Source organism: Idiotropiscis lumnitzeri, chromosome 18 (assembly GCF_059441095.1).
Source record: "Idiotropiscis lumnitzeri isolate Australia: NSW breed Sydney's pygmy pipehorse chromosome 18, RoL_Ilum_1.0, whole genome shotgun sequence".
Lineage (NCBI taxonomy): Eukaryota > Metazoa > Chordata > Actinopteri > Syngnathiformes > Syngnathidae > Idiotropiscis > Idiotropiscis lumnitzeri.
This window is the reverse complement of record NC_142408.1, coordinates 5,946,883-5,969,785: the sequence shown is the minus strand read 5'-3', so window position 1 is coordinate 5,969,785 and position 22,903 is coordinate 5,946,883. Positions and strand designations below refer to the sequence as shown.

The 22,903-nt window shown below is 52.3% G+C and overlaps 4 protein-coding genes across 11 annotated transcripts; all 4 read right to left on the bottom strand.

Annotated features, from left to right (window-relative positions):
• Positions 1-69: 69 nt before the first annotated feature.
• On the bottom strand, positions 70-1,404 carry mocs2 (molybdenum cofactor synthesis 2). The gene is made up of 5 exons (XM_088280550.1): positions 1,264-1,404; positions 691-808; positions 470-626; positions 267-390; positions 70-190 (listed from the first exon to the last, which is right to left on the bottom strand). Exons 1-5 carry the CDS (start codon positions 1,282-1,284, stop codon positions 98-100), a joined length of 513 nt encoding a protein of 170 aa, XP_088136676.1. The 5' UTR covers positions 1,285-1,404; the 3' UTR covers positions 70-97.
• Positions 1,264-3,175, bottom strand: LOC148319196 (molybdopterin synthase sulfur carrier subunit). Its single transcript, XM_088280551.1, has 3 exons — positions 2,973-3,175; positions 1,490-1,611; positions 1,264-1,410 (listed from the first exon to the last, which is right to left on the bottom strand). The coding sequence occupies exons 1-3, from the start codon at positions 2,982-2,984 to the stop codon at positions 1,281-1,283; spliced, it is 264 nt and encodes an 87-aa protein (XP_088136677.1). The 5' UTR covers positions 2,985-3,175; the 3' UTR covers positions 1,264-1,280.
• Positions 3,176-3,678: 503 nt separating this feature from the next.
• On the bottom strand, positions 3,679-7,996 carry LOC148319195 (uncharacterized). Of its 5 annotated transcripts, XM_088281472.1 has the most exons (12): positions 7,850-7,996; positions 7,387-7,479; positions 6,456-6,701; positions 6,011-6,230; positions 5,861-5,923; positions 5,456-5,731; positions 5,363-5,386; positions 5,164-5,296; positions 4,996-5,084; positions 4,841-4,912; positions 4,653-4,783; positions 3,679-3,917 (listed from the first exon to the last, which is right to left on the bottom strand). In XM_088281472.1, the coding sequence occupies exons 1-12, from the start codon at positions 7,857-7,859 to the stop codon at positions 3,757-3,759; spliced, it is 1,518 nt and encodes a 505-aa protein (XP_088137598.1). In that variant the 5' UTR covers positions 7,860-7,996; the 3' UTR covers positions 3,679-3,756. The 5 variants fall into 5 exon arrangements, with proteins under 5 accessions (XP_088137598.1, XP_088137593.1, XP_088137594.1 ...); XM_088281467.1 differs by having other exon boundaries at positions 5,861-6,230; XM_088281468.1 differs by having other exon boundaries at positions 5,861-6,230; positions 7,387-7,476.
• Positions 7,997-9,328: 1,332 nt separating this feature from the next.
• apc (APC regulator of WNT signaling pathway) lies at positions 9,329-22,876 on the bottom strand. 4 transcript variants are annotated; one of them, XM_088281103.1, is made up of 17 exons: positions 22,642-22,876; positions 19,706-19,864; positions 18,742-18,829; positions 17,839-18,022; positions 17,659-17,767; positions 17,160-17,273; positions 17,032-17,094; positions 16,918-16,962; positions 16,418-16,504; positions 16,180-16,357; positions 15,904-16,104; positions 15,733-15,828; positions 14,960-15,099; positions 14,805-14,882; positions 14,625-14,741; positions 14,330-14,544; positions 9,329-14,264 (listed from the first exon to the last, which is right to left on the bottom strand). In XM_088281103.1, exons 2-17 carry the CDS (start codon positions 19,841-19,843, stop codon positions 9,632-9,634), a joined length of 6,486 nt encoding a protein of 2,161 aa, XP_088137229.1. In that variant the 5' UTR covers positions 19,844-19,864; positions 22,642-22,876; the 3' UTR covers positions 9,329-9,631. The 4 variants fall into 4 exon arrangements, with proteins under 4 accessions (XP_088137229.1, XP_088137230.1, XP_088137226.1 ...); XM_088281104.1 differs by lacking the exon at positions 22,642-22,876 and adding an exon at positions 20,945-21,158; XM_088281100.1 differs by having other exon boundaries at positions 15,904-16,357; positions 16,918-17,094.
• Between the last annotated feature and the right edge of the window lie 27 nt (positions 22,877-22,903).

The following is a 22,903-nucleotide window of genomic DNA, read 5'->3' as shown; positions in this document are numbered from 1 at the left end:
ATGTCGCCAAACAAAGGACTGGTCGCGGTCCGTCACAATGTGTGTAGACAAAGGAGCGGTCGCACAGAATGACAGCGTAGTATACTTTATTGACCAATCATTGTTTGAGCGTGGCGTGGTTTTCGTGGCAACTGGCCCAAGCACACTCAGCGTTCTCCTTCCAGCTGGCCCCGCGGTCCTCGTACACCTCCTGCGGAGCAAACAAGACGGCGGCGAGCCGGGTAAGCACGCGCGTGCGGGCGGGCGGGCGTGCGACCCTTCCTGACCTTTTTCCACACAGGCACATTGGCCTTCAGGCCGTCCAGCAGGCAAGCGAGGGCGTGCTGGCCCTGGCGGCGGTGAGGAGACGACACGGCCGCCACCACGCTGGCCTCGCCCACCCGCACCCACCTAAGGGAGGAACGAGCAGCGGCGTTAGCAGGTGCGCGGCGAGCCCGACGAGCGTGGTGAGTGAGACGAGCCACCCGACCCGAGGCGGTGGTGCACGCAGATGTGCACGAGGTCGGGCCAGCGCGCCCGTAGGCGGCGGCACAGCTCGGCCAGCTCCGACTGCACCATGGCCTCGTACGCCTCGTACTCCAGACCGATCACCTTCCCGCCGTCTGACTGGTCCTCGCGTGTCGTACCTGCGGCGAGGGACGGCAAATCTTATCATGGGCCTTGGCAAACAGGAAGTGATGTCACAAGTACCTATAAAGAGAGAAATTGCGCCACAGGATGCACTGCCGACGGCTGCCACCACATCGTCCACAGACAGCCGATGGTGGCTCAGCTTGAAGATGTCCCGCCCCTTCTCTGACACCGCCATCTTGGCAGAAAGGATGGCCGTTGAGGAGAGAGAATATCGTTCTGATGCTTCGGATTGTTCTGACCACGACGCTTCTTCAGTTTGTGATAGTTGTGAGCATCCTAGTTATTGTGTTCTTAACCGATGATGATGATGATGCAATGCTCGAGAATTGATAATATTGATTTGACGGTCGATATAATTATAGTTCTAATTGTATAAAGGTTAGAATGCTATTGTCATGATATTGTTGTTATGGTTTTGATTATGATTATGACGGTCATGATTGTTATGCTCAGATGATGATCATGATGATGATTGTTGTGATGTTTATTACCATTATTATGGCAATTATTGTCATGACATTAGGATGATTACTGCGGCTGTCACCGTTACGTTGGCGGTGACCAGACCCTCGATGGCCATGCGTGTTGCGACGTCGCGACATTCGGATTGTTATGACGGCAAAATCTCACAGGTGGCAATTGGCCGCTCATCCTCCGCTCAGCGGCGGCACCACGGCAACCTCGTCGCCGTCTCGCAGCGTCAGTGGCTCGCGGTCGTCGATGGCAACGTAATGATGGCGCACCGCCAACACCACGTGGCCCTGCAACGCCTGCAACCTGTACACGCGCACACATGCGCACACACCCACATCAAGCCCCGCCCCTGGCTGCCATGGAAACGGCGCAACATTACAACCTGGGGTGTTGCCCTAGCAACTGGGTCCAAAGGTCCTGGCTGCTGATTGGCGTATCCACGTGTAAAAGCTCCTCCCGCAGGCCGCTGAGCTCGGCGCTCTTAGCAAAGTACAACACACACACCTGCACACATACACCCACAGTTAATAAACACGCTAACAAGGGGCTCCCAGGTTTTGGGAACCATAGAGTGAAACTTTTCCCTTCAGAAACACAAGGACCAGGTACACCCCCAAAAACAATAGGAATTATGTATTTTGGGAACATTTTGATCTTGTGGTGCAGTCCTCTAAAAATTTAAACCAGGTGGAACGGCGGACGACTGGGTAGCACGATGGCCTCACAGTGCAGAGGTCGTGGGTTTGATTCCGGCTGCGGCCTTCCTGTGTGGAGTTGGTATGTTCTCCCTGTGCCTGCGTGAGTTTGCTCCGGGTATTCCGGTTTCCTCTCACATTCCAAAAACCATGGCAGGTCAATTGAACACTCTTAATTGCCCTTAGGGACGAGTGTGAGCGCGGATGCATGCTTGTCTCTGTGTGCCCTGCGATTGGCTGGCAACCAGTTCAGGGTGTACCCAGCCTATTGCCCAATGACAGCTGGGATAGGGTCGAGCACCCCCCCTCCTTCCGTGACCTTGTGAGGAGAAGCAGTGCATAATTTTTTCATTTTCTGTCTTCATGATGAATTTGTTTTATCACTTGTTGTAGTGAGACTGACTTTTGCGCCATGTATGGCACTTTGCGTACAGCGGTGGTTGTCCTCTAGTGTTTTAGAAATACAGTTGAGTTCAGTTAAGTTGAGAACCGAAGTTGGACGCAGACATTTCTTTCGGAGTTATGACTTCTATTGGTCTCAATATGCAGCAGAGGAAGGTTTTTTTTTTGACTGACACAGCAAAGTTCAGGGGTCATCAACCTTTTTGAAACTACTCGGTTAAGCAATGCTAAGGGCGTACCAGCTTGACTGATACACTTCTGAAATGAAACATTTGCTCTGTCAAGAATTTTTTAGCAAAACATTGCGAACATAAGAAGAAATGTGCAAAATGTTATTTCTATAAATCTCTGCCCGTGTTTATTCTTCCCACTAATTACTCGTACAACAATCCTAGCAAATCATTACGTCCCAACACTGAACTATTTTTACAACCGGTCCGCCGAGTCATGAGGTCTTGGGGGAACCACGTGGACAGCCCCTGCGAAAGATTTCATGCAGATTATTTTACACACCCGTGCGGGCGCACACACTTGACAGGAAGTCACAAGTTGACGTTTGACAACACGCGCGTGGATCTCGAGCAGGTCTTGTGGGCGCTTACGTCATCAGCGTGAGCCCGTTATAAAATGTTCCCTAAAGCTGATTTTAACCATTTTCGTTCGTCTGACATGGGAAGTGGAGGAGAGGAGAGAACATGAGAGGACATTTTGGACATGACAAGTTGTTCATCTACAAAATGTATTAAAATGAGGAAGTCGGACACTCACGTGCGCTGTCATGAAGAAGAAGAAGAAAAGACCTTCCGGTCATCTGGAGACTTCGAGGAAAGAATTTTGTTTCAAAACCAAACTTGTTTTTCTGTTGTTGTTGCTGGTAGGATTTTAAGCGTAGGTCCAATAACGTCAGTTCACACTGCGCTTCTATTGGCTCACTTGGTGTCTTCCTCGACTCTACTGTAGATGACAATTTGTGCAACAGCACCACCTGCTGATCAGATAAGGACCAACGCCAACTAAATGCAAAACAATCGATACCCGAATTTTCAAATTCGCCCCCCACTCCCACTTCTTTCGAGGAAAATCAATATTGAATGAAACCGTATTTTTAATTTGATCTTTTTTTTTTAGTTTCATTACCTCCCCACCCACCCCATGAATAGCAGAAGTCAACTCCAGTGTTGACTCGTGGTGTAGGGTCCAGCCCCTCGTTAACATCTGAATATGGTATGCCCTGAAACTGGTCCGCAGTTTGTCTGCATGTCCCATTGCATTCACTGGTGAGCAAACGTGCCATAACTTTCGGACTCTGTTGCTAATACCAGGTAGCCATGACACCCTGCCTATTACCCACAATGCTTCCACAAATGAGCCGCATCACCTCAACTGCACATGTGCGACCTCGATGGGCGAAAAGTGCGAGACGATGACCTTTTTCTCAATTTGACGAACATACTTGAGATGTCTGCCGGCAAAGTTGAGACCACTTGAGCAAACTTTATTCATTCCAAAATTCAATTTGTTAAAAACTACATCGGTCAGACAGGAAGTAGTGTCACACATTCAAACCCTGACGAGTCAGAAAGTCTTCCAGCGCGCTCAATCGCTCCACCAGCATCACGTCCAGGTCCGACTGGTCGTTGGCGCCAGGCCCCGCGTGGTACTGACGCCGGACGGCACGCTTTCTTGGCGCCACCGCAACAGGAAGTCCAACACCTGCAAACCAAATTCAGAGCACCAAATGTTCACTGACAGAAGGCGACAGAAGTGTTTGTCCCAAATGATTATTTTTTGCTTTGACTTTGCAAATACGAATTTGAGATCGCTGCACTGGCACAAGTGTCCAAAAAGGTTTATAGCTGGTCCATGCTACTCCTGGCTTAAGTTTACTGTCAAACAGAAAAATCCACTTATGAGGTATATGGTATTAAAATCAAGCAAAAGGGAGGGGGAAAAAAAAACTCCATAACATAGCATAACGCTAACGGAAAATGCCATAGGCAAGCTAACAGAACTAACATTGATAGCTGTGATTTCAAAACACATATTTGAAGGCAACGCATATCAAAAGAAACTTTGTGACAGTTACAGATGTCGTGAAAGCGCTAAATAAATAAAAATGCTGCTCCTGGAAGCTAAGGAGTACAACATAACATCCAGTGAAATGAATGAATTCAAAGAGTGTTAAAAAAAACGGTTTAATACTTAATAATGTTCGTTCTATTTTACAAGTGAAAAACACATGAATGGCATTCACATTCAATTGAATGGGAAAACATTTGAGAGACGAGTGTCTTGAGTTACAAGTGTGGTCTTGAAACAAATTCAACTCCTATCTAAAGGCTCCTTGGTAATTAAAAAAAACAAAAAAAAAACAAACAAAAGACATGATGGTCGGAGGTGTAAAATGTAGCACAATGAATTTGCATTGAACTTATGGAGGTGGGCTACCTTGGGGTCTCTTCCTCTTCCTGGGCTGAGTGAAGTCCGGGAAGAGGAGGAGCCTGCGCCGCCTCTGCTGGCCAATCAGGAGCAAGGCTCCATCCTTCTCCTGAGGCTCTTCAAAGATGGTCTCCAGACTCCTGGAGAGATAAGCACACTTAGGATTGGAGTCCAAGATGTGATTTGTCCTATCTTACCTGTTGTTGCTGGGACATTGGTAGTTCTTGTTGGTGTAAATCTCCTCAACGCTGAACTCCTTTTTTTTCAACCTCAAACGGACACAAAGCACCACTTTAACATTTGCGTCATCACCGTCGCCCTTCAACCTTCTCACGGCGAGTTTGATGCTCACCTTTTGACCTTGGGCAGACCCATGGGCGTAAGCGACATCTCTCGCGGCGACGCTCGGCGGATTCGGATCTGCGACACACGCTTGGCTTTCTGAAAACAGATGCAAGTCGTACGGACGTTCTCTCTCTCTCTCTCTAACGCTGACACACGCACGCGGATGCACACACACCTCCTTAGAGCCAGCTGTTGATTGGGCGACCGGGAGCAGAGGCGAGGCCACGCTTTTGGAGCACAGAGGAAGAGGCGACGCAACTAGGCGCTTGCCAGCACCATGATTGGCTCTTCTCCTTGTCCTCGTTAGCCTGCGAGTCACATGACACGGCATGATGGGATGAACGTTTGCAAATGATGATGACGTTCAAACTGACCTGAGATCAGCCGCTTGGATGTAACTGCCAACAAAAACAAAGAGCGCGTGAGCGAGCATGTCAGCAGCGTTATGCTAACGAGGTGGAACCAACCAGTGATCGATGGCGAGACTACACGGCGCGGTCCGGTCCTTCAGGGGCCGCCAGGGATTCCAGCACATCCCACCCCCGGCTGCCACGACAGCCGCCGCCACAGCTGCCACGGACAGACGCAGTATGGGGGCGGCGCCCGGGTGAGAGCTACGATTGGAGTGGGAGGATGGAGGAGGCGTGAAGTCGGAAAAGCACCATTGGCGGCGGGAGTCGGACGAGGTCTGCCATTGGCCGCTCACGACTCGCATCAAGTCAAAAGCGTCCTGGGCGGAGGAGCTGGGAGGATGATAAAAATGTCAAAGAATTGAGAGCTTTCCTCAAGTTGCCATGGCAACAAGTATGTTTGTACTTCATATGAAGTCGCCGTGAAACCATTCCAGGCCTCAGTCAGGTAGCTATCCCCACCTGTAATTATTGCGCCTGACAACAACGCCGACGGCCTTCGCCGATTGGCCGCTGGCCTCCTGTCTTTTTGGATCAAAGTTGAAGAGTGTGAGGGGGGCGTGGTCAGTAGCTCCGCCTCCCGTCAGGCAGATGGCCATGCGGCCAACAAACCTCCCGCGCTCATCTTGCACTTCGTCTTCTCTTTTCTCTCCTCCTCCTCCTCCTCCGTGGCTCCTCCTCCTCATCCTCTTAATGCCCCGCCCCTCCAGTCCACTCTTGTGCTCCAACCAACGAGGTTGACTGTCCGGCCCTGATGAAGGCCATGGACCAGAAGAGCAAGTGACGAGGGGGCTACAGGAAGACGAAACCAGGTTGGGGAAGGCGTTCAAAGCTAAGGAAGAAAATGCACGCACAAAAAAAATAAATAAATGGTTTTATGGTTCATGTGAACGTGTGCAAAATCTTTTGTCGCTCCCATTTAAGCACGTTTGAAGGGAACTGCTTCATTAGAAACACATAGCCAGTGTTAGGAGGGTGTGTACACTTGTGCAAAGACATTTATTTTTGACTGATTGCACAAAGCTGGACAATGGGTGCTGAGTCTTTGCCGTGTTACCTTTGTGGTCGTCGTCTCGCGGCTTGGCTCGGCTTCTGTTCCTGTTGCGGCTCCTTTTTCTGCCGCCGCGGCCGCTAGTCGCACTTTCCAGGGCGTCCACTCGCCGGCCCAACGACACCAGGGCCCCCCGCAGCAGACGCCGCACCTCCATCCTGTGGGCGGCCAGGAGACGGGGCAACAAAGATGCGCAAGTACAGCTGAGTTGAGAACCAGGACGCTGCTGCTGCTGCTGCTGCTGAGGGGCGACTGCAAGACAAACGGATTGCATGTAGTGACAAACACACTCTGTGAATGGATAATCTCTTGTGTGCGAATCAACAAATCTACACCAGACATTCTTACCCAGCGGCCGTTAGAAAATCCAAAAGATATTCTTACTTTTTTAAGCCACAATGGCCGAAGAGGGAATTGATTGCGAGGCCATTTTCAAGACGGACCTTTCAAGAGAAGCTCTCTCGTGAGCCGAGGTGGTCCAACACTCAGTAGTGCGGAAGTGTGTGTCTGCATAATATCTCTCTAGCTATGGCATCATAAATGATGGTGTTATGAGGGCGATTTATTCAAGCAGGACTTCACTGAAGGCGGACGTGTGAAATGATACCAAAACTGATATAAAAAATGTTGCTGACCCCACAGAACATATTTGTGCAAAGGTCATCTTTACAGTCAGTCCCACTTTTAGTCATGAGTCTCCCACACAATTGGCCATTATTTCTAAAAGTTGCTGGCCCGCAAAATGGGCGTCCGGCCGGGCCGGACCGTTCCGCCCCCAGGACGGACTGCCCAGCTCTGGCAATTAGTCAATTGCTGAACGGTGTGTGTTATTTTTACACAATGACTAATCCATCAAATTTTGGTTTTTAAGGGCAGGACAGTCTCGTCCGTGCATTTAAACGTTCTTTAGTCTTAGTGGGCTCGCTGGCACACGTACGCGTTTGCGGGGCTCCGAAGACATCCTTGTCAGCCAATGGGAGCGCTGGAGGCTCAGACGTCACTCCCTGTGGGGGGCGGGACAGCATGACTACTGGCAAAAAACAAACAAACAAACATTTACGTGTCGTTAAAAGATGACGTCAGGCTCTAAACAAAACAGGTGACGGTCTGTGGTGGAGACTTCTCGCGAGACTTGGTCCCCACTAAGCTCCCGCAAGTAGCACTGAAGCTAACACGGTTCCCAAAAATGTGCTGAAAAGAAGAACGACTCGAAAGCAGATGAAAATAAACAAAAACACAAAACACACACACTAAAACAAAGTGTCGCACACATTTGCCATTGGTGGTAAAGAAAGACGCAAGGCGCTGCGCTAAAAGCCGCGGCTAGCTTCCATTAGCATTCAACATTGTGAGCGGAACAAAGCTTGACTTTTTGGAACAACAACAAAAATGTACCTTACTTTTTCGCATGAGCTCAGCAAACTTGGCGAATTGTCCCTAATGTCATTTGAAGACGGTCGGGGGCAGCAAAGAGTCAAAATCGAAAATGATTCCCCCGCCCCCCACACACACAAGAAGCGGCTTCTCCAGAAAACACACTTAAGCGCCTCCCAAACAACTTCCGTTAAAGTATTTCAAAATAAAAAGTCAAATGAGATCTTATAGTGGTGAACAAGAGAAGATCTTTGTCAAAAAACGATAAAATGGTGGCCTTTATTACATTTAAAATCCTATGTGTGTTTTTTGTTGTTGTCTCAGAAGGGAACCCGACATGTTACCGAACGCGAGCATGCAGAGAACAGCGACGAGTTTCCATTGAAAAAAAAAAAAATCAACTTACCTCGCTGCTCCAAATAGTTTCGTTTTAATATCGGTCAACGGTTAAGCATGGCGGATTTCCAGTGTCTTGCAACACTAAACTTTTATTGTGAAAATGCCGCACGGAAGTTTGCTTTATTAGAGGTTATTCATGCATGGCGTTGGTACAAATCTTGTGGGAAATGTTAAAAATCTATACTAGTAGATGAATGTCTTGCTTTCTTTGACCACGTGACAATGTCCATTGTTGCACAAAGCCACCTGAAAGGTGAACATTGTGGGGGTGCAGGGGTTCGATTCCCCCTCCGGCTTTCCTGTGGCAGTGTGCATGTTCTCGCCATGCTTGCTTGGCTTTTCTCTGGGTTATCCGGTTTCCTCGCACATTCTAAAAACATGCATGCCAGGTTGATTGGATTCTCTAAATTGGCCCCAAAGACTTATGTTCACATACCGGTGCATTTAACTTAAATTATTTGTTGAACCGTTGACTACTTCTGTTCTCATTTCTACCCCAGCTTGGGAATGAGGTGATGGTGACCGATTTGGAAGATGCCATTTTTATTCTACAGCAAGAGACCGGTACAAGATAGAAGGCTTACCACATCCTCAGAGGTCCTGCCTTGGAGAGTACGGCTCAGATCAACAAGGCGAGGACCCGCGCCACCATAGTTGTCTTCCGGTAGTGCTTCATTTGATTGACGCTCACATGATTTCAACTAACATTGTATGGCATCATTGTATGCGTCAAATGTTGCCCACTGGACTTGTGAGTAAATTAAGACTGAAATGTCAGGATACCGTAGAGCTTTTTTTTTTTTGTGGACCAAATCTTTGTCATTTTTGGTACCCACAACACTCACTCACAAAAGAGCCAGTACAAGTATTCCCTAATCGAATATTTCAATTCTACACGCGGCACTTGACACGTTTGGGACGATTAAAGGAACGGACAAAAACTCACTTCCTGCTTTGCCTAGTCCGCACTTAAACTAATGGAAAAATTCTTCGCCCTCCGTCCCAAAAACGGGCATCTGTCCGTGGGACCAGCAAAACCAAAAGAGTTCCAAAAATGTTGTGGCTCCGCCCCTCTTGGCACTCCCAGGATGGACGACAAAAGGCACTGAGAGCTAAAACGTTGACTTTTATTCTTGCCTTATGTTGCCAAAAACATTTAAAATTAATAAGTTAGGCATTACAGTGTTTGTCAGAGAAAACATCAACATCGTCCACACGAGCGAGCGAGATCGACTGAACCGCGTATTTGTCTTTTTTTGGGGGTGGGGTATAAGGGTGGCATGCAGAAAGACGAGCTAAGCGCTACACATCGTTAGTGGTAGAAAAAGACAGATGACAGCCTGACTTGTGGCTGAATCTGGCTAATAAGGGGATTGCGGGGTAGTTAGGGGCGGGGCTTAGAGTAGCTTTCATACAGATGTGACGATATAGGAGCCGCGTTCGCCGCTTCCGCCCCCTTCGCCGCCCTTGGGCTCCCGCTTTTTGGTGACTGGTGTGGGAATAAGCGAGGGCCGCGCGGGCGTGGCGGATGTGGCGGCAGCGGGTGCAGCCGAGTCGGGGTTGCTCTTCCTGGGACTGGGCGTGTAGTTAAAGGGGCTAACCCTGGCAGCCACGGCGCCGCTACGCTGCTGAAGGCGTTGCGGTGGTGGCGGCTTGTCATCCAGGCTGTCGCAGCTGCGGCGTAGGTTCAGGTTGGAGGACGAGGATGACGAGGAGGAGGAGGGGATTTTGGAGGGGGCGGGGATGACGGGCGGTGCGTTGGGCGAGCGTGCGGAGCACGAGGACGACGAGCGCGGGTTGTTGACGGGACAATCTTCCAGACGCACCCACACTTCTTCGGAGTTGGCGGCTCGGCCGGCGCCATCCAAGGCTTCTCCCATGCCGGCGCTCTTGGCCCGCCGCCACGTTCCCTTGGATCGGACGCTGGCCTCCTCCTCGCTTCGGCCCTTCTCGCTGGACTCTGACGAAGCCGACAGGACAGAGGAGGAGCTTCCGGTTCGCTTCCAGGTGCCCACACGGGGCAACGAGCTGGAATGTTTGCTCTCGCGCTTCCAGGTTCCCGTGCGACTCAAGCGCGACGACGTGGCGGCGGCGTCCTGAGGGCGCGACGGGCTCTTCGACTGTGAGCGGACGGCATCCTGTCTGCGAGACATCGCTTCGGATGCGCCACCGCCGTCCCGCAGACAGGGCGCCGCAGTGGACTCTTCCAGTTTCCTCTTGAGCGTGGGACTGGGCGCCTCCTTGATGAAGGTGGACTGACGGACGAGTGCGGGTTTGTCCGCATCAGATTTCTCCTTCTTCGGGGCATTGGCCTGGCCGCCCCCCTTCGCCGCCGGAACCGCAGCAGCTGCAGCTGCAGCAGGTTTGGCGGTTGCATTTTGGGTGGCCGGCGACGCCGTACGCGGCAGCTGCGAGGGTCTCCCTCCTCTCTGAGAGGAACGCGACGGTGTGGAATCCCGCGATGAGTCGCCGCTTCTTGGCGCTTTGGGCGCAGGGACCGCTCTGGGTTTGCTTCGCCCCCTGGCCGCTAGCTCCGTCCTAGGCTTGCCGGTGATAAGACTCCGGTACACCTTCTTTCCACCCCTCACTGCCTTCAACTCCTCCTCTTCAACTTCATCCTTCTTCTTTTTATCGTCAGCAGACGGCTTGACCACCCTGGCGCCTCGTTTGGGCTCCGCCCCCTCCTCAGGGGCGTTGCTGGTGGGCGGTGGCAGATGGAAGGGCGAACCCACAGATTTAAGGGACAGCACAGAATCGGAGTCCGACGACCCTTGGCGGGATAGCGATGAGGCGGCAGCGGCGTTGAGGCTGCTCACAATGGAGTTGGCGCCTTCTTGTATGGCCTTCCAGTCGAAGGACTCAGAGTCGGGGGAGGCGGGGCTCCGCGGTACCTCAGACGGCTCCTCTTCGGCTAGGATGCTGTCTTCCTCTTTGGGCGCACAAAGCGGCACGGTGGCAGCGGCGGGAAGCGGCGCAACGGCACTCTTTTTTTTCTTCTTGGGCATGGCGGAGCTGATGCACTCTTGCAGGAGGTCATCCTCAGAGTCGATGCTGAGCGAGCTGAGCGAGGAGTTCCTTGAAAAGCAGACGGGTGTGTCCTCCACGTGAAACGCTTTGGGCGTGTAGCCGCACAGACGCACTTTGGCGAGCGCCTGCGTCGAAGGAAGCGGTGCGGGCTCGGCCCCGTCATCATCCACCCGCCGCGCCTGCCGGGGCGCCGCAAACTCGTTGTTGTTGTTCTCCTGGTCAATGTCGCTCAGAGAACTGAGGGACGAGTTCCTGGAGAAGCAGACGGGCGTGTCCTCGATGGCGAATTTCTGCTTCTCGTCCAAGGCGGGCGGGTTGGTGCCGGGTTTGCTTTGAGGGAACACAGTGGCTTTTTTGTCCCGCTCGCGCCGCTTTCTGTCTTCGTCCCGTTTCCTGTCCTCGTCGCGCTTCCGGTCTTCGTCCTTGTCGTCATCGTCGAAGTCGAGCGAGCTCAGCGAGTCGTTGCGCGAGAAGCAGCAGGGCGTGCCCTCAATGGGGGTGTAGTGATGCGGCGAGTCGAAGGCGAAACCTGGCTTGACTTTAGCCGAGGCAGCGCGCTGGGTGGGCTTCACCGGCGACGTCGGCTTCAGCGGAGCGGTGGACGAGGGACGTCCAGCAGGTCCGGGGGGCTTCTTGTGTTGCGGAGGGCTGAAAAGGGGCGGGGCCGGAGGAGGAGGTGGGGGAGGGGCCGGCTCACCGCTGGCGGACGCTCTAATGGGCTTCCTGGGTTTGGCTTTGGGCATGGCGGCACTGATGCACTCGGCCAGGATGTCGTCGCCGTTCTCGCCCTCAGGTCTCTCAAGTCCAGTGCGGAGGAGGGCCTGCGAGGAGGCGGGCACGGTAGACGGCCTGGCGGCAGCGTTGGCCTCCTCGTTGGGCGGCGAGTCGATGGTGAGGTCGCTGAGGGACGTTGCAGTGGAAAAATTGAGCGGCGTTCCCTCCACACAGTAGACTCGCGGGACGTCCTCGACCGGCGGCGGCTCTTTCCTCTGCGGCGGGAGGAGCTTGTAGATGGGAAGCTGGCCGGCTTTGTCTTGCGGTTGTTGCTTCTTCGGTTTCCGCGACGACTTGGGCATGGCCATGATAATGCACGCCTCCAGGATCTGAGTGTCGTCGTCATCGTCGGACTCTTGGAGGACCCGTTGAGACGCCGCTTCCTCCTTCCGGAGAATCTGGCCGCCATCCTGGCCGCCATCTTGCTCCATGTCGGACGCAATGAAGGGCTCGTCCAGACTGAGCGCGCTCAGACTGGAGGCGTAGGAGAAGCCGTGTGGCGTGCTCTCTGTCGCAAAGTGCAGCAGGACGTCAGCGCCGCTCTCCGTCGTCTCCTTCTTGGCAGCCTTCTCCTCCTCCTCTGCGCGAGGCGGCGGCGGCGGCGCTTGCGCCGGGGGCGTCTTGGCTCGGCTGGGGGGCATGGTTTGGCCGGGGCTGTCGGGCAGGTCGCTGGGGCTGACCACACCGCTAGGCATTCCGCTGCACGGCTCGCTGGAGCGTACCGAGCTGGCGATGGACGAAGTGGAGAAGCTATCCAGGGAGCTGACCGATGTGCAACGACTGAACATGAGTGGCGTCTCCTGAGCGTACGGCTGCTCTGGCGGGCTTTTCGGGGTGTGGGCGCCTGACGTCGCCTGATGGTGGTGGCCGTGAGCGCTGTGGTGAGTGCGCCGTCCACGTGCGGCGGGAGCAGTGACGACGGCCGTCTGGCTCTCCACTTCCTTGTGCTGTTGCCGCCGTCGCTGCTGCTGCTGTGGCTGCCCCTCATCCGCAGCGCCTCGCCTCTTCCTCGCCACCATGTCGGCGTCCTCCTCCTCTTCCTCCGGAGACAGCGAGGACAGAGAGCTTCCTCCGGAGAAGCAGATGGGTGTGTCCTCCACGCAGTAGGTCTGTGTCGACTCCTGGTGACCTTTGGGCGGCAGGTGAGGTGGGCGTGGCTTACTAGCAGAGGAGGCCACGGGCGGGGAGCGGGCACTATCTGGGGCATCTTCGACATTAAAGAGAGGCTTGCGTGAAGTGTCGACATATTTCAGGCTGTAGTCGATGGGCTGCTCGGGCGTGGCATCTCTGCCGTAGTTTAATGCCGCCGTGACGATGTAATGCGAGGGCTGCGCCGGCGGCACTCGACCGTTGGCCGCGACACAGTCGCTCCTCAGGGCGCCGGCCTGCTCGTCATCGGTCTCGGTCCTGCCGCGGGGGCTCGGACTCTGTCTCCCCGAATTCAGCTGCTCGTCAGAGTACTTGAGGCTGTAGTTGATGGGCGTGTCCACCTCGGCGCTGTCATCGTCCGCCATGTGGTTGACGCTACGGATCTTGTGAGCCAGGTCAGCCGGGTATTTCCTGTAGACACAGCACCTGTTGGCACCGCTGTCATCCGAGGAGTAGAGTGGTTCTGACGATGGTTTGGTTTTGCCGCGGTTGCCGTAGCCATCGGCGCTGGTGACGCTGTTGAGGCTGTCGCTGGACGCTCGCACGCTGGCGGCAAAGACGGGCCGCGCGTATGCCGCATCGTCCGCGCTTCGCTTTGACCCGTCTGCGTTTTTGGGACTGGACAGAACCGGCGTGTTGGTGTAGGAGCGCGCGGCGTTCGTGGCTGCGCCTCCGCTGCAGCCCCGCCCCTTCCTGTGCGCCGCCTTGGGGCTGAGGTTGTCGATGTTGTCAAAAGTCTCGGACAGCTGCTGAGCGTCCAACTCCTTGAACAGCGCCTTCTGCTTGCGGGCGTGCAGCGAGGGTGCCCCGGCGCCGGGCGAAACCACACTGGCGTCCTTGTAGCGAGCCGGCCGGTTGGCCATCAGGTTGCGCAGGGCGGCGGCGCTGCCCATGGCGATCATCTTGTGGCGGGAATGGATGAGGTTGCGCAGCATTCCCACGGCACCGAGCTCCCACAAGGCCTCCTGATCCTTGGCGTCGCGTGCCGAAAGGTTCCACAGCGTTCCGCAGGCGTTGGACACGATGGTCAGACTGTGCGACTTGAGATGCTGCAACAGCGTGGGCAGGCAGCCGTGCTCCCGCAGGACGTGCCTGCAACAATATGCGCGAGTGAGTCGTCAGCCTGCGAGCGCGGCGCGGCGCACGAGTCGGCTCACCTGTACGCTTCATTGGTGGCGATGAGGCTCGAGACGTTCCTCAGGATGCCGCCGCCGCTCTCAATGATTGCCAACGTGTTGGTGTGGCTGCGGTGCGTCAGCGTCCCCACCAGGAAAGCCAACGCGCCGTCCACCGAACAGATGTCCGCCTTGTTCTCTGTGCAGTGCGCCGACAGGTTCCAAAGCGCGCTCAGTACGGACTTCAGTGTCGACTCCTGCCCAAGCGGACCGCCACGTTTACGGTTACGGTTACATTCCCAAACATTGGCCACGCTCCGCTATCGCCGTGACTCACCTTCTGGATGTCCAAGGCGCAGCCCATGAGTGCCCGCACGCTGCCCACCTCCCGCAGCGTCTTCTTGCTGTTGATGTCCGCTCGCCACGACAAGTTCCTCAGCACGCTCGCGATCACCTGCCAGGTGATTGACACGTGGGCTCGAGGCGGCTTGCTACAAAAATGCGACGGGGGGCACACCTGTTGCAGGTCTTCACTCTCAGACTTGAGCTGCGTGATCATGGCGCGCATGCAGCCCTTCATGGAGCATAAAGTGGCCTAATGGGTACAAAAAAAAATTAAAGTCACATACAAGTCAAAGGTATCGACACACAGCGGCGGCGGCGGCAACGAACCTTATTGGCCACGTCTCCAAACGTCAGGTTGGTGAGCGCCATGCCGGCGTAGCGGCGCAGGGTGACGCTGTAGTGGTCGCCGCTCAGGCCCAACATCTCGCAGTCCACCTGCAGCAGCTCTGCCACCGCCTGCAGACCACCTGAGCGCCAGCGCACACATACGGTCCACTGCAAGTTAGCGAGCTTAGCTCATCGCCGCCGTTTTTTTCGGTTCTGCTCAAAGTCGAAGCACTTATTTTTGGGTCCTTCCTGACTCGACATTTCACTTTAGCTAGTAGCACACTTGTTTAAAATGTTACTTGTTAGTGAGGTAGTTCATTTGTCATCACGAAGGAGATGATCCACATCACGCAGCACGTTGTTGCTGCTGTGCACCGACTTGCATGTCGTACAAATAAAGTCCGTAGGTGGGGCACAACACGCAGCTTTGATGATCTTGAAATTGCGTTGTCTTGTATCAGAATTTCGGTCCCAAAATGATCAATCGCCCTAAATGTGCTTTTTACCCACCGCATTTTCCTGACTATAAGGCGCAAATGCATATAAGTCGTAGCAACTCTTTTTGAAAAAAAAAAAAAAACAAAACAAAAAAAACGATATACCAGCCGCAGACTAAATATCTCATATCTCATAAATATCTCTCAGGCTAAAAATCCAAAACAACTCCCTGGGAGAGGAAAAAATCTCTTTCCCGTCCGTCTCTGAGCAATGCATAACGGGAGACATTCATCTTTGTCGTGACCACGACCGTTGACGCCTTCTCGGTAGCTCACCAAGCTCGTTCATGGCATGTCGATGTTCCTCGTCGAAGGAGAGTTTCATGAGGACGCAGACGGCGGGACAGATCTGGTGGTCGACGGGCGAGGGCACTGCCACACACACACGCACACACACATGAAGGAAGCCACACGAGACGACGCCGCTGGCGGTGACCGCTCACTCACTTGGGTTGTCGTCCTGCTCCACGCCCCTCTCGTGGTTCTCCTGCCAGCTCCAGCTGGCCTCGCAGTAATGCCTCACCTGCTCCAGCAGGTGGAGCACGCGGATCTCCCGCCGCCCCCGCTTGTCGTCCGGCTGACTGTGCACGATGTTGTGCAGCGCGGCCGAGGCGCGGGCGCGGGCCTCCTTGCTGCCGCGGGAGTTACCTTGGCAACAAAAGGGGGAGGTGAGGTGAGGGGAGGGGCCGAGGCGACGGGTGAGGAGCTCCTGGTCGCCGCTACCTAGCAACAGTGAGTCCTTGTCGTTGCCGTGCAGCAGCTGGATGAGCAGCGGCAGGCAGCCCGACTGGCGCATGGCGATGCACGAGTCCTGCGAGCTCGACATGGCGAGCAGCGTGCGGGACATGTCGTCCTTGTCGTGCGTCCCGAGCATGGACAGGAGGCTGTACACCATCTCCACCTGCACGAGATACGTGCCGTTAGCGCCGGGACGCGGGGCTGTCGCCGGGCAGGAGCTCACCTTTGTCCCGAGGTGGCTGGTGATTCGCCGAGGCACAGGGTAGGCCGTCTCATTGGCCGGCTCGTGGTCCAATCGAATGGCGGCGTTCTGCCGACAAAATGGGAACACAAACGGTGCCTGAAGTGAATTTACTGTTTGCACTTCCCAGATTTCGTTTTTAAAACAAAAACAAAACAAGTCATTGACTGCCCAGCCTTTTAAAGCGTTTGGACTGACCTAACAGGACCCACAAAATTTGAAAAAAGAAAAGAAGAATGACGGACAGTTTCATCGGGAATGGAAGCCTTAACTTTTTAAAGCTCACTAATCGGCAGTCAAGTGGCTAAACTCGTCTGACTTCCGGCATGTTTGTGTTTGTCTCCGTTATAATCAACAAGACAAGCAAAACTGTCCGCCAAATCTTTTAATTTAAGCTGACGAAAGCGATGCAACGTCGCCACCTATGGGAATCTGCCTATCATGGCAGCGGTTCACAAATGTCAAATGTTTGTTCACCGAACCTGAGACACGCCCAGACTGCCGCCGCTCTCACTGGAGGCTTCCACCTGCACAGACGAGAACCGAAAGATATGAGCACGCTTTGCGCCTCTTCCGAGATGTTGCGCAATCGTTACCTGCAGTCGAGCTCCCAGCTTGACGATGTCTCTCTCGATCTGGTGGATGCGAGCCGTGCGAGCCTGCAAATGCACACATTTAGAGCGGGATGCGGGCAAAAAAAAAATGGAGAGCGCCAGTGACGGACCTCGGCTCGCTTCTCCATCTCCTGACGGGAGCCCAGCTGCTCCTCCATAGCGCCGTGGATCTGGCGAGCCTCGAACTCCAGCTGACGACGACTCATGTCAGTCTGCAGTGTGAACTGAAAACAGACATGCTTTTTTTTTTTTCCTCCCCCGTGGTAATTAACGCAATTGCTGATTTGCCACATCGGCGATGAGGTTTGCCGACCCAGCGCCAAAGCTGCAAACAAACGCTCTATTTTGTTTTCGTTTCTGGGCAATGTGCGCATCCAAGAATCCGTCTGTGTCAAAAGGCACGAAGAGACGCTTGCGCCAGATTTCGCAAGATGTCATTCTTCAAAAAAAAAAACCTAACTATTCAGACATTTAGGAAATTATTTTGGCCAAAAACTTGAAAGTACATGATACTTATCTTTTTTTATAGCGTGCGTAAACTTGGAGCTTTAGGTGTAAAATTGACATTACGTGTTCCTCCACCAATACAAAATGAAACGGGACGCTTACATTTTCGCTAAGAGGCAGACTGTCGATCCTCTTGGTCAGGTTGAGAAGTTGAGCATAGTACCAGCCTTTCTCTTTCTCCTCCTTCTCCAGCTCAGCCAATAGGAGAGTTCTGTCAGCAGCCACAGCCAATGAGAGAGCAGAGTGAGTATCGGTCAAGGAGGATCCCGCGGGAGCACCCACCTCTCCTTCTCCAGCTCTTCCAGGCAGCGCTCGTGGCCGTCTCTGGACGCAGACGCGGACGTCGGCCCCCTCCGCGCGGCCGACACGCCGGAACCTCCACCAGATGACGCCGAGCTGGATGAAGAGGAGGGCGCCACCGAAGGCCTCGGCCGGCCTTTAAATCCGCCGGGCTCTAGGCTCATCTCTGTGCGAAAGGGAGTCGGTGACGACATTTTCATTTTCATTTCCCAATGCAAGTGCATACGGGGATTTCAGAAAGAGTCCATATGCGAGGAATGAATGGAAAGGTCACAAACATTTTGGTTTGTCACGAGTACAGGGGGTACATTTAAATAAATAATAACTTAGACACATGATTGTATCTCTTGTATCTTGCTGCTGAGAGGCTGAAATGGACAATTCCAAGAAGGGCGGTGCAATTCATCGATGATCAATTACGATTATTACACTCCACACTTACAAAATTGACATATTGCATAATAAAAAAAAAAAAAGAAAAAAACGGGTTATTCCGCCACAGGGCCGTCTCAAAGCGAGCTTGCCCGCTTGCACCTGGCAAGTTTTATTTAGTCAAAAAGGAACTTACATTATTATAGTGTTTCAAAAAAAGTTCATTCTTCTTAATATTTTGTTACATTTATACAACAAAAATTCATAATTGTTTGAATAATCGTGATTACTATTTTTTTCGCCCATAATCGAGCAGCAGTAATTCCAAGTGAAACAATAAATCAAAATCATCGTCCAAAAATTTTTTGCCTTTCTGCTCAGGATTCAATGAAAATATATTTGCCCCAAATTCAGAGCCCGCCTTCAATGTCGGAACTGGCTGCTCTACGGCCAAAAAGTTCCCAATCAAAATGTCCGATGTTCAAAACACCGTTGTGTGCATGCGCTGTTCACCTTTCAGTCTGACGATGAGCTCCAGCGGCGAGCCGGACGCCTCCTCAGCGTCTTCTTCTATGGTGCCCTGAAGCTGCTTCAGCACTTCCTGGTTCGGAGAAAGAGAAACGCCACTTCCTGTGTGAGAGTCAGGTGGGCGTGGCCTCAAAAGCTTTGCGTTGAACGCGTGTGCCATTCCGACGGTACACGGGCGCTCGCTACTTCCTCGTGGTTTTGTCAGCTGAAGTGTGGGCGGGGCTTAGCAGATGCACAGAGTCCACGCAAGCAACGGACGATAACTCGTTCACGTGTCGTTATGATGACCCAACCGATTATTGGGTAAGCCAATTTTTTTCTTGTTTTCTCCTGTGGGGTTGGAGTGGCGCCCAAATAACGTCTTTGCGCCATTGGTGTACCATGCGAGGCAACAGCGACGAACAGAAATGCTGTAGTGCAATCGACACGTATCGAAACGGAAAATAAGATGACAGCGACGTTCGCAATTTGGCAGACAATCTCATAAACGGATGACGTCATCATGACGTAGATGTCGTCTATTAAGCATTTATGATCTCATCAATAATTTTTCGCACCACAGAGTTTTGAGATAATCGGTCTCAAAATGATATTTGAATCAATTTAGCTTTGCTAAGGCGGGACAACGATTTAATTAACATAATTAGATACACAATTACACATGAATCCAAAATGATCCTTTATGGCAAGTAGTTTTTAAAAATGAGGAAAAAAACTGTCGCCCTTGCATTCTTAAAATAATAGCTTTTATCATTTTTAATGCTATGATGGTGTTTTGTGTCATGTTCGGAAATGTCACTGGACATTGTGAGGAAAATCGCAAATTCTCAAAATTGCAATATCAGACGGAAAAATCGCTGTACAATTTTCTCCCAAAATGGTTCAGCCCTTAGCAGGGACGGCAAAGTAGCAATTGGAGGTAGCCCCGCCCCCAAGCCGCCACACGCACCTTCATGTTGGACGCCTCTGTCTCCAGTTTGGTGAGGTGGTTGGAGTTGTCTTGCAGCTCCTGCCGCAGGTTGGAATTCTCCATCTTCAGCACCTCCACCTGCCTCAGCAGCTGGTCGTACGACGCCCCTGCCGACATCTTGTCCCGCTGGCCTCTGACCTGACACGCCCGCACGTGATGACATCATCAACAAAAGACGAGTCTCAGCTCAGCGAGGAGGTCACCAGGCGATCGGTGCCCCCTCTTCCACGCATTATTCGCCAATTATCTTGACATGGAACGGCAGCAACCCACATTTTCCAGGGAAAGTGCGTTTGTTGTTCCCTACAAGTGCCACTTTAACGTCCGGACTGCAACGGCATCCAATAGTTGACTACATCCACGTATGAGAACCCCGGGTCGGATTTGAAACAACAACTAAAGTCTGACACGCCACATTGGGGGAAACACATCGGAAGTGTGAACATCTTCTTCATGACAGAATTAAACTGCTACCTGGTGGCCAAGTCACACACATCCGCAAAAAAATTACATTGGGAGGTGTAACTCTTTGGCTTTTTTTTTTTTTAATGTGACAACCACCTGTTTTTACAAAGTAAAAATGAAACGTGATATTTGTGACATTGTTTTTGTGAGAAGGCAAAGACATTTGAGGTCAGAGGTCATGCAAAGTATGGAAAGGCACCAACCACTCTGATGTGGCGAGAAAGGGGAACAATCATTTTTGTGACATCGCAATTGAAAAGTGGCATCCATATTTCAGCGCGCTTAACGCACGCACAACTTCGATTTCAAAGCCCAGAGCATCGATTTCAGACTGACGACTACAACGCGCGTCACAAGAGGCAAGATGAAAACGGTCTTCATCTCCTCCCCGTCATCATCCTCAATTGGTGGTCGGCCATTTTCTCTCCCTCCATCTTGACAAGCGTCCCACCCCCCCCCCCCCCTTACATACGCACGCACACACACAAACGTCGGTCCCTTCCATGGTGGCTTAGTCAGACTCACACAACACCGACAGAGACAAGAAGCAGAGCGGAGACAATGACAGGAGGTTGACCCCCCCCCCCTCCCGTCCACCACACCATCTCTTGCTATCCTCCCACCCACCCTTCCTGCAGACAGCCCCCATTCTCCCCCCCTGCTTTCTTATGGCGAGCTGGCCCAAGAACAAGGAGCCAAGTGGGTGACGCCGGACACACGAACGGCAAATAAAGAGAGAAAATGGCAGCTCACCCCATCGCTGTCGCCTCCATCAGCTCCTCCGCCTCGTCTGACACAAGAGTCAGCTGGGCTCAGTGTCAGCCAATCGGGAGCCACGCTTACCGAGGGCAGGGAGGGGCTCTCCCCACCACCCCACCCGCTGCTTCTCCCGGCATGCTTTGCCCGAGCTGCAGCCGGCGCACTGACCGGGTTAGAACGCGAGTCGCAGTCAGTAGACCCTGCTAGCTTGGATAGCGGGCCAAACGGCAAATGTCACCGGATAATTGACGCAAATTAGAATGGCATGGGAAAATTAGATGCATAGATATAATAGATTTGTCTTTTTTTAATAAGTGGGGATATAATGCCAAACAGTATTTTCCGCAAAAAAGAGGGGTTCCGCCACGCCCCAAAAATTAAAACCTTTTTTACCCCCCAAAAATATTCAAAAAATAAAAGGAGAGCAGTAAGGAGAAAATTCATAACCATGTGACTCTCAGGTGCTCAAGCGCAAGTTTGCAGTAGTGATAGACGGATTATCGGCAGGGCCGATTATTGGGGCCAATATTTGGCATTTTGCAGATTATCTGCATCAGTCTTTTTTTTAACTTACAAGGCCGAAAAATTAATAGTTATTTTGGCTCACTGCAGCGCAGGTGTCTCTCTCTCCCTCTCTCTCTCTCTCTTCCCCCCCTCTCCCTCCAGCAAAGGAAGGTAAGGCAACAGACGTTTTTGAAATTTTAACAAATGTCAATCTACTACAACTCACAAAAAATCGAAAACTATTTGCTGTCGTAAACTTACAAGAGATGTTTGTTTTCAATTAAAGACATAAAAAAAGCCAGACAACGCGCCAAAAGTGCCACTACCAACTGTGCATAATTAGTTTGTGGAGTAAAAAGAAGAAGACGGAGACGTTAACCCACTTCGGTTTGACGAACCACTAACCACCATAATAAGCCCACAATTAAGTAAGCGCATTTAAATAGCTAGCTAAACATCTGCCGTTAGCATCTGTCCCGTGGCAGCATGCAGGGATGCTTTTTTCCCCCTTTAACGGGTCGGGGCCGACAATTTTTATGAATAAGGCCGGAGGGTCGAGGCCGGAAGGGCACCGAGATTGCAGTCGCAGAGCTGGGGACTGACCGGCAAAGAAACGGTCAATTGGCCGGTTCTGTCAATTTTTTTGTTGTTGGCTTCCCAAGAGTGATGAAAAAAAGTTCACAGCCGACGTTTATCCCCCCAAAATATATATATTATACATGCTGAGACAAACCAAATAAGCAAATCGCATGCTCACGTCATCGCCTTTACTAAAACATTTGACAGTAAGAACCACTCATTCGACTTTTGTTTTGGATAAGAAACATTTGGCATTGTGAACACGACGATGACGGCAGCGCTTCTCTCTTTTTTCCTTTTTATCTCGGTGATTGGACAAAGTTTTCCCACCGTCAACGTGTAGTTACAGTGCAGTAACAACAATAGCAAAAGCATCCGAAGCAGTTAGCAGTTAGCAGCTAACTGCTGCTAAGCGGCGCACCGGAGCGCACAAAACACACTTTCAGTGTCTTAAACGTGGACGTCGCTAAAAAAGTATGATGGTGTTTGTGTCATCGGAACAGTTTAGCATTCAGTTATGCTAATGCTAAAATAAGCTAAGCTAAGATAAGATAAGCGACTCCAAAACTACCGGTAAGCTAAAACAAGCGCATGATGCATCTTCTTACCTTGCGTTTTGACGACAAGCATCAAAGTTGTGTTCATCTACGACAACATGAGCGACAAAAGGCCAAAATGTGGGCGGAGAGCGTCCGAAACGGCGACATGTTACGTCGGCATTCGAACGCTCCTCTAGTGCAACTTTTTGGCCAACTTTTCACTTTTCAACTCGTCCTCTCGGCCCGGAGGCGACCCGCCATCTTGTTTCTGAGCGCGTGCGTGTGGACCCGTGCGCGCGCACGCGCGTGGATGAGTGAAGGGTTAGAAGGA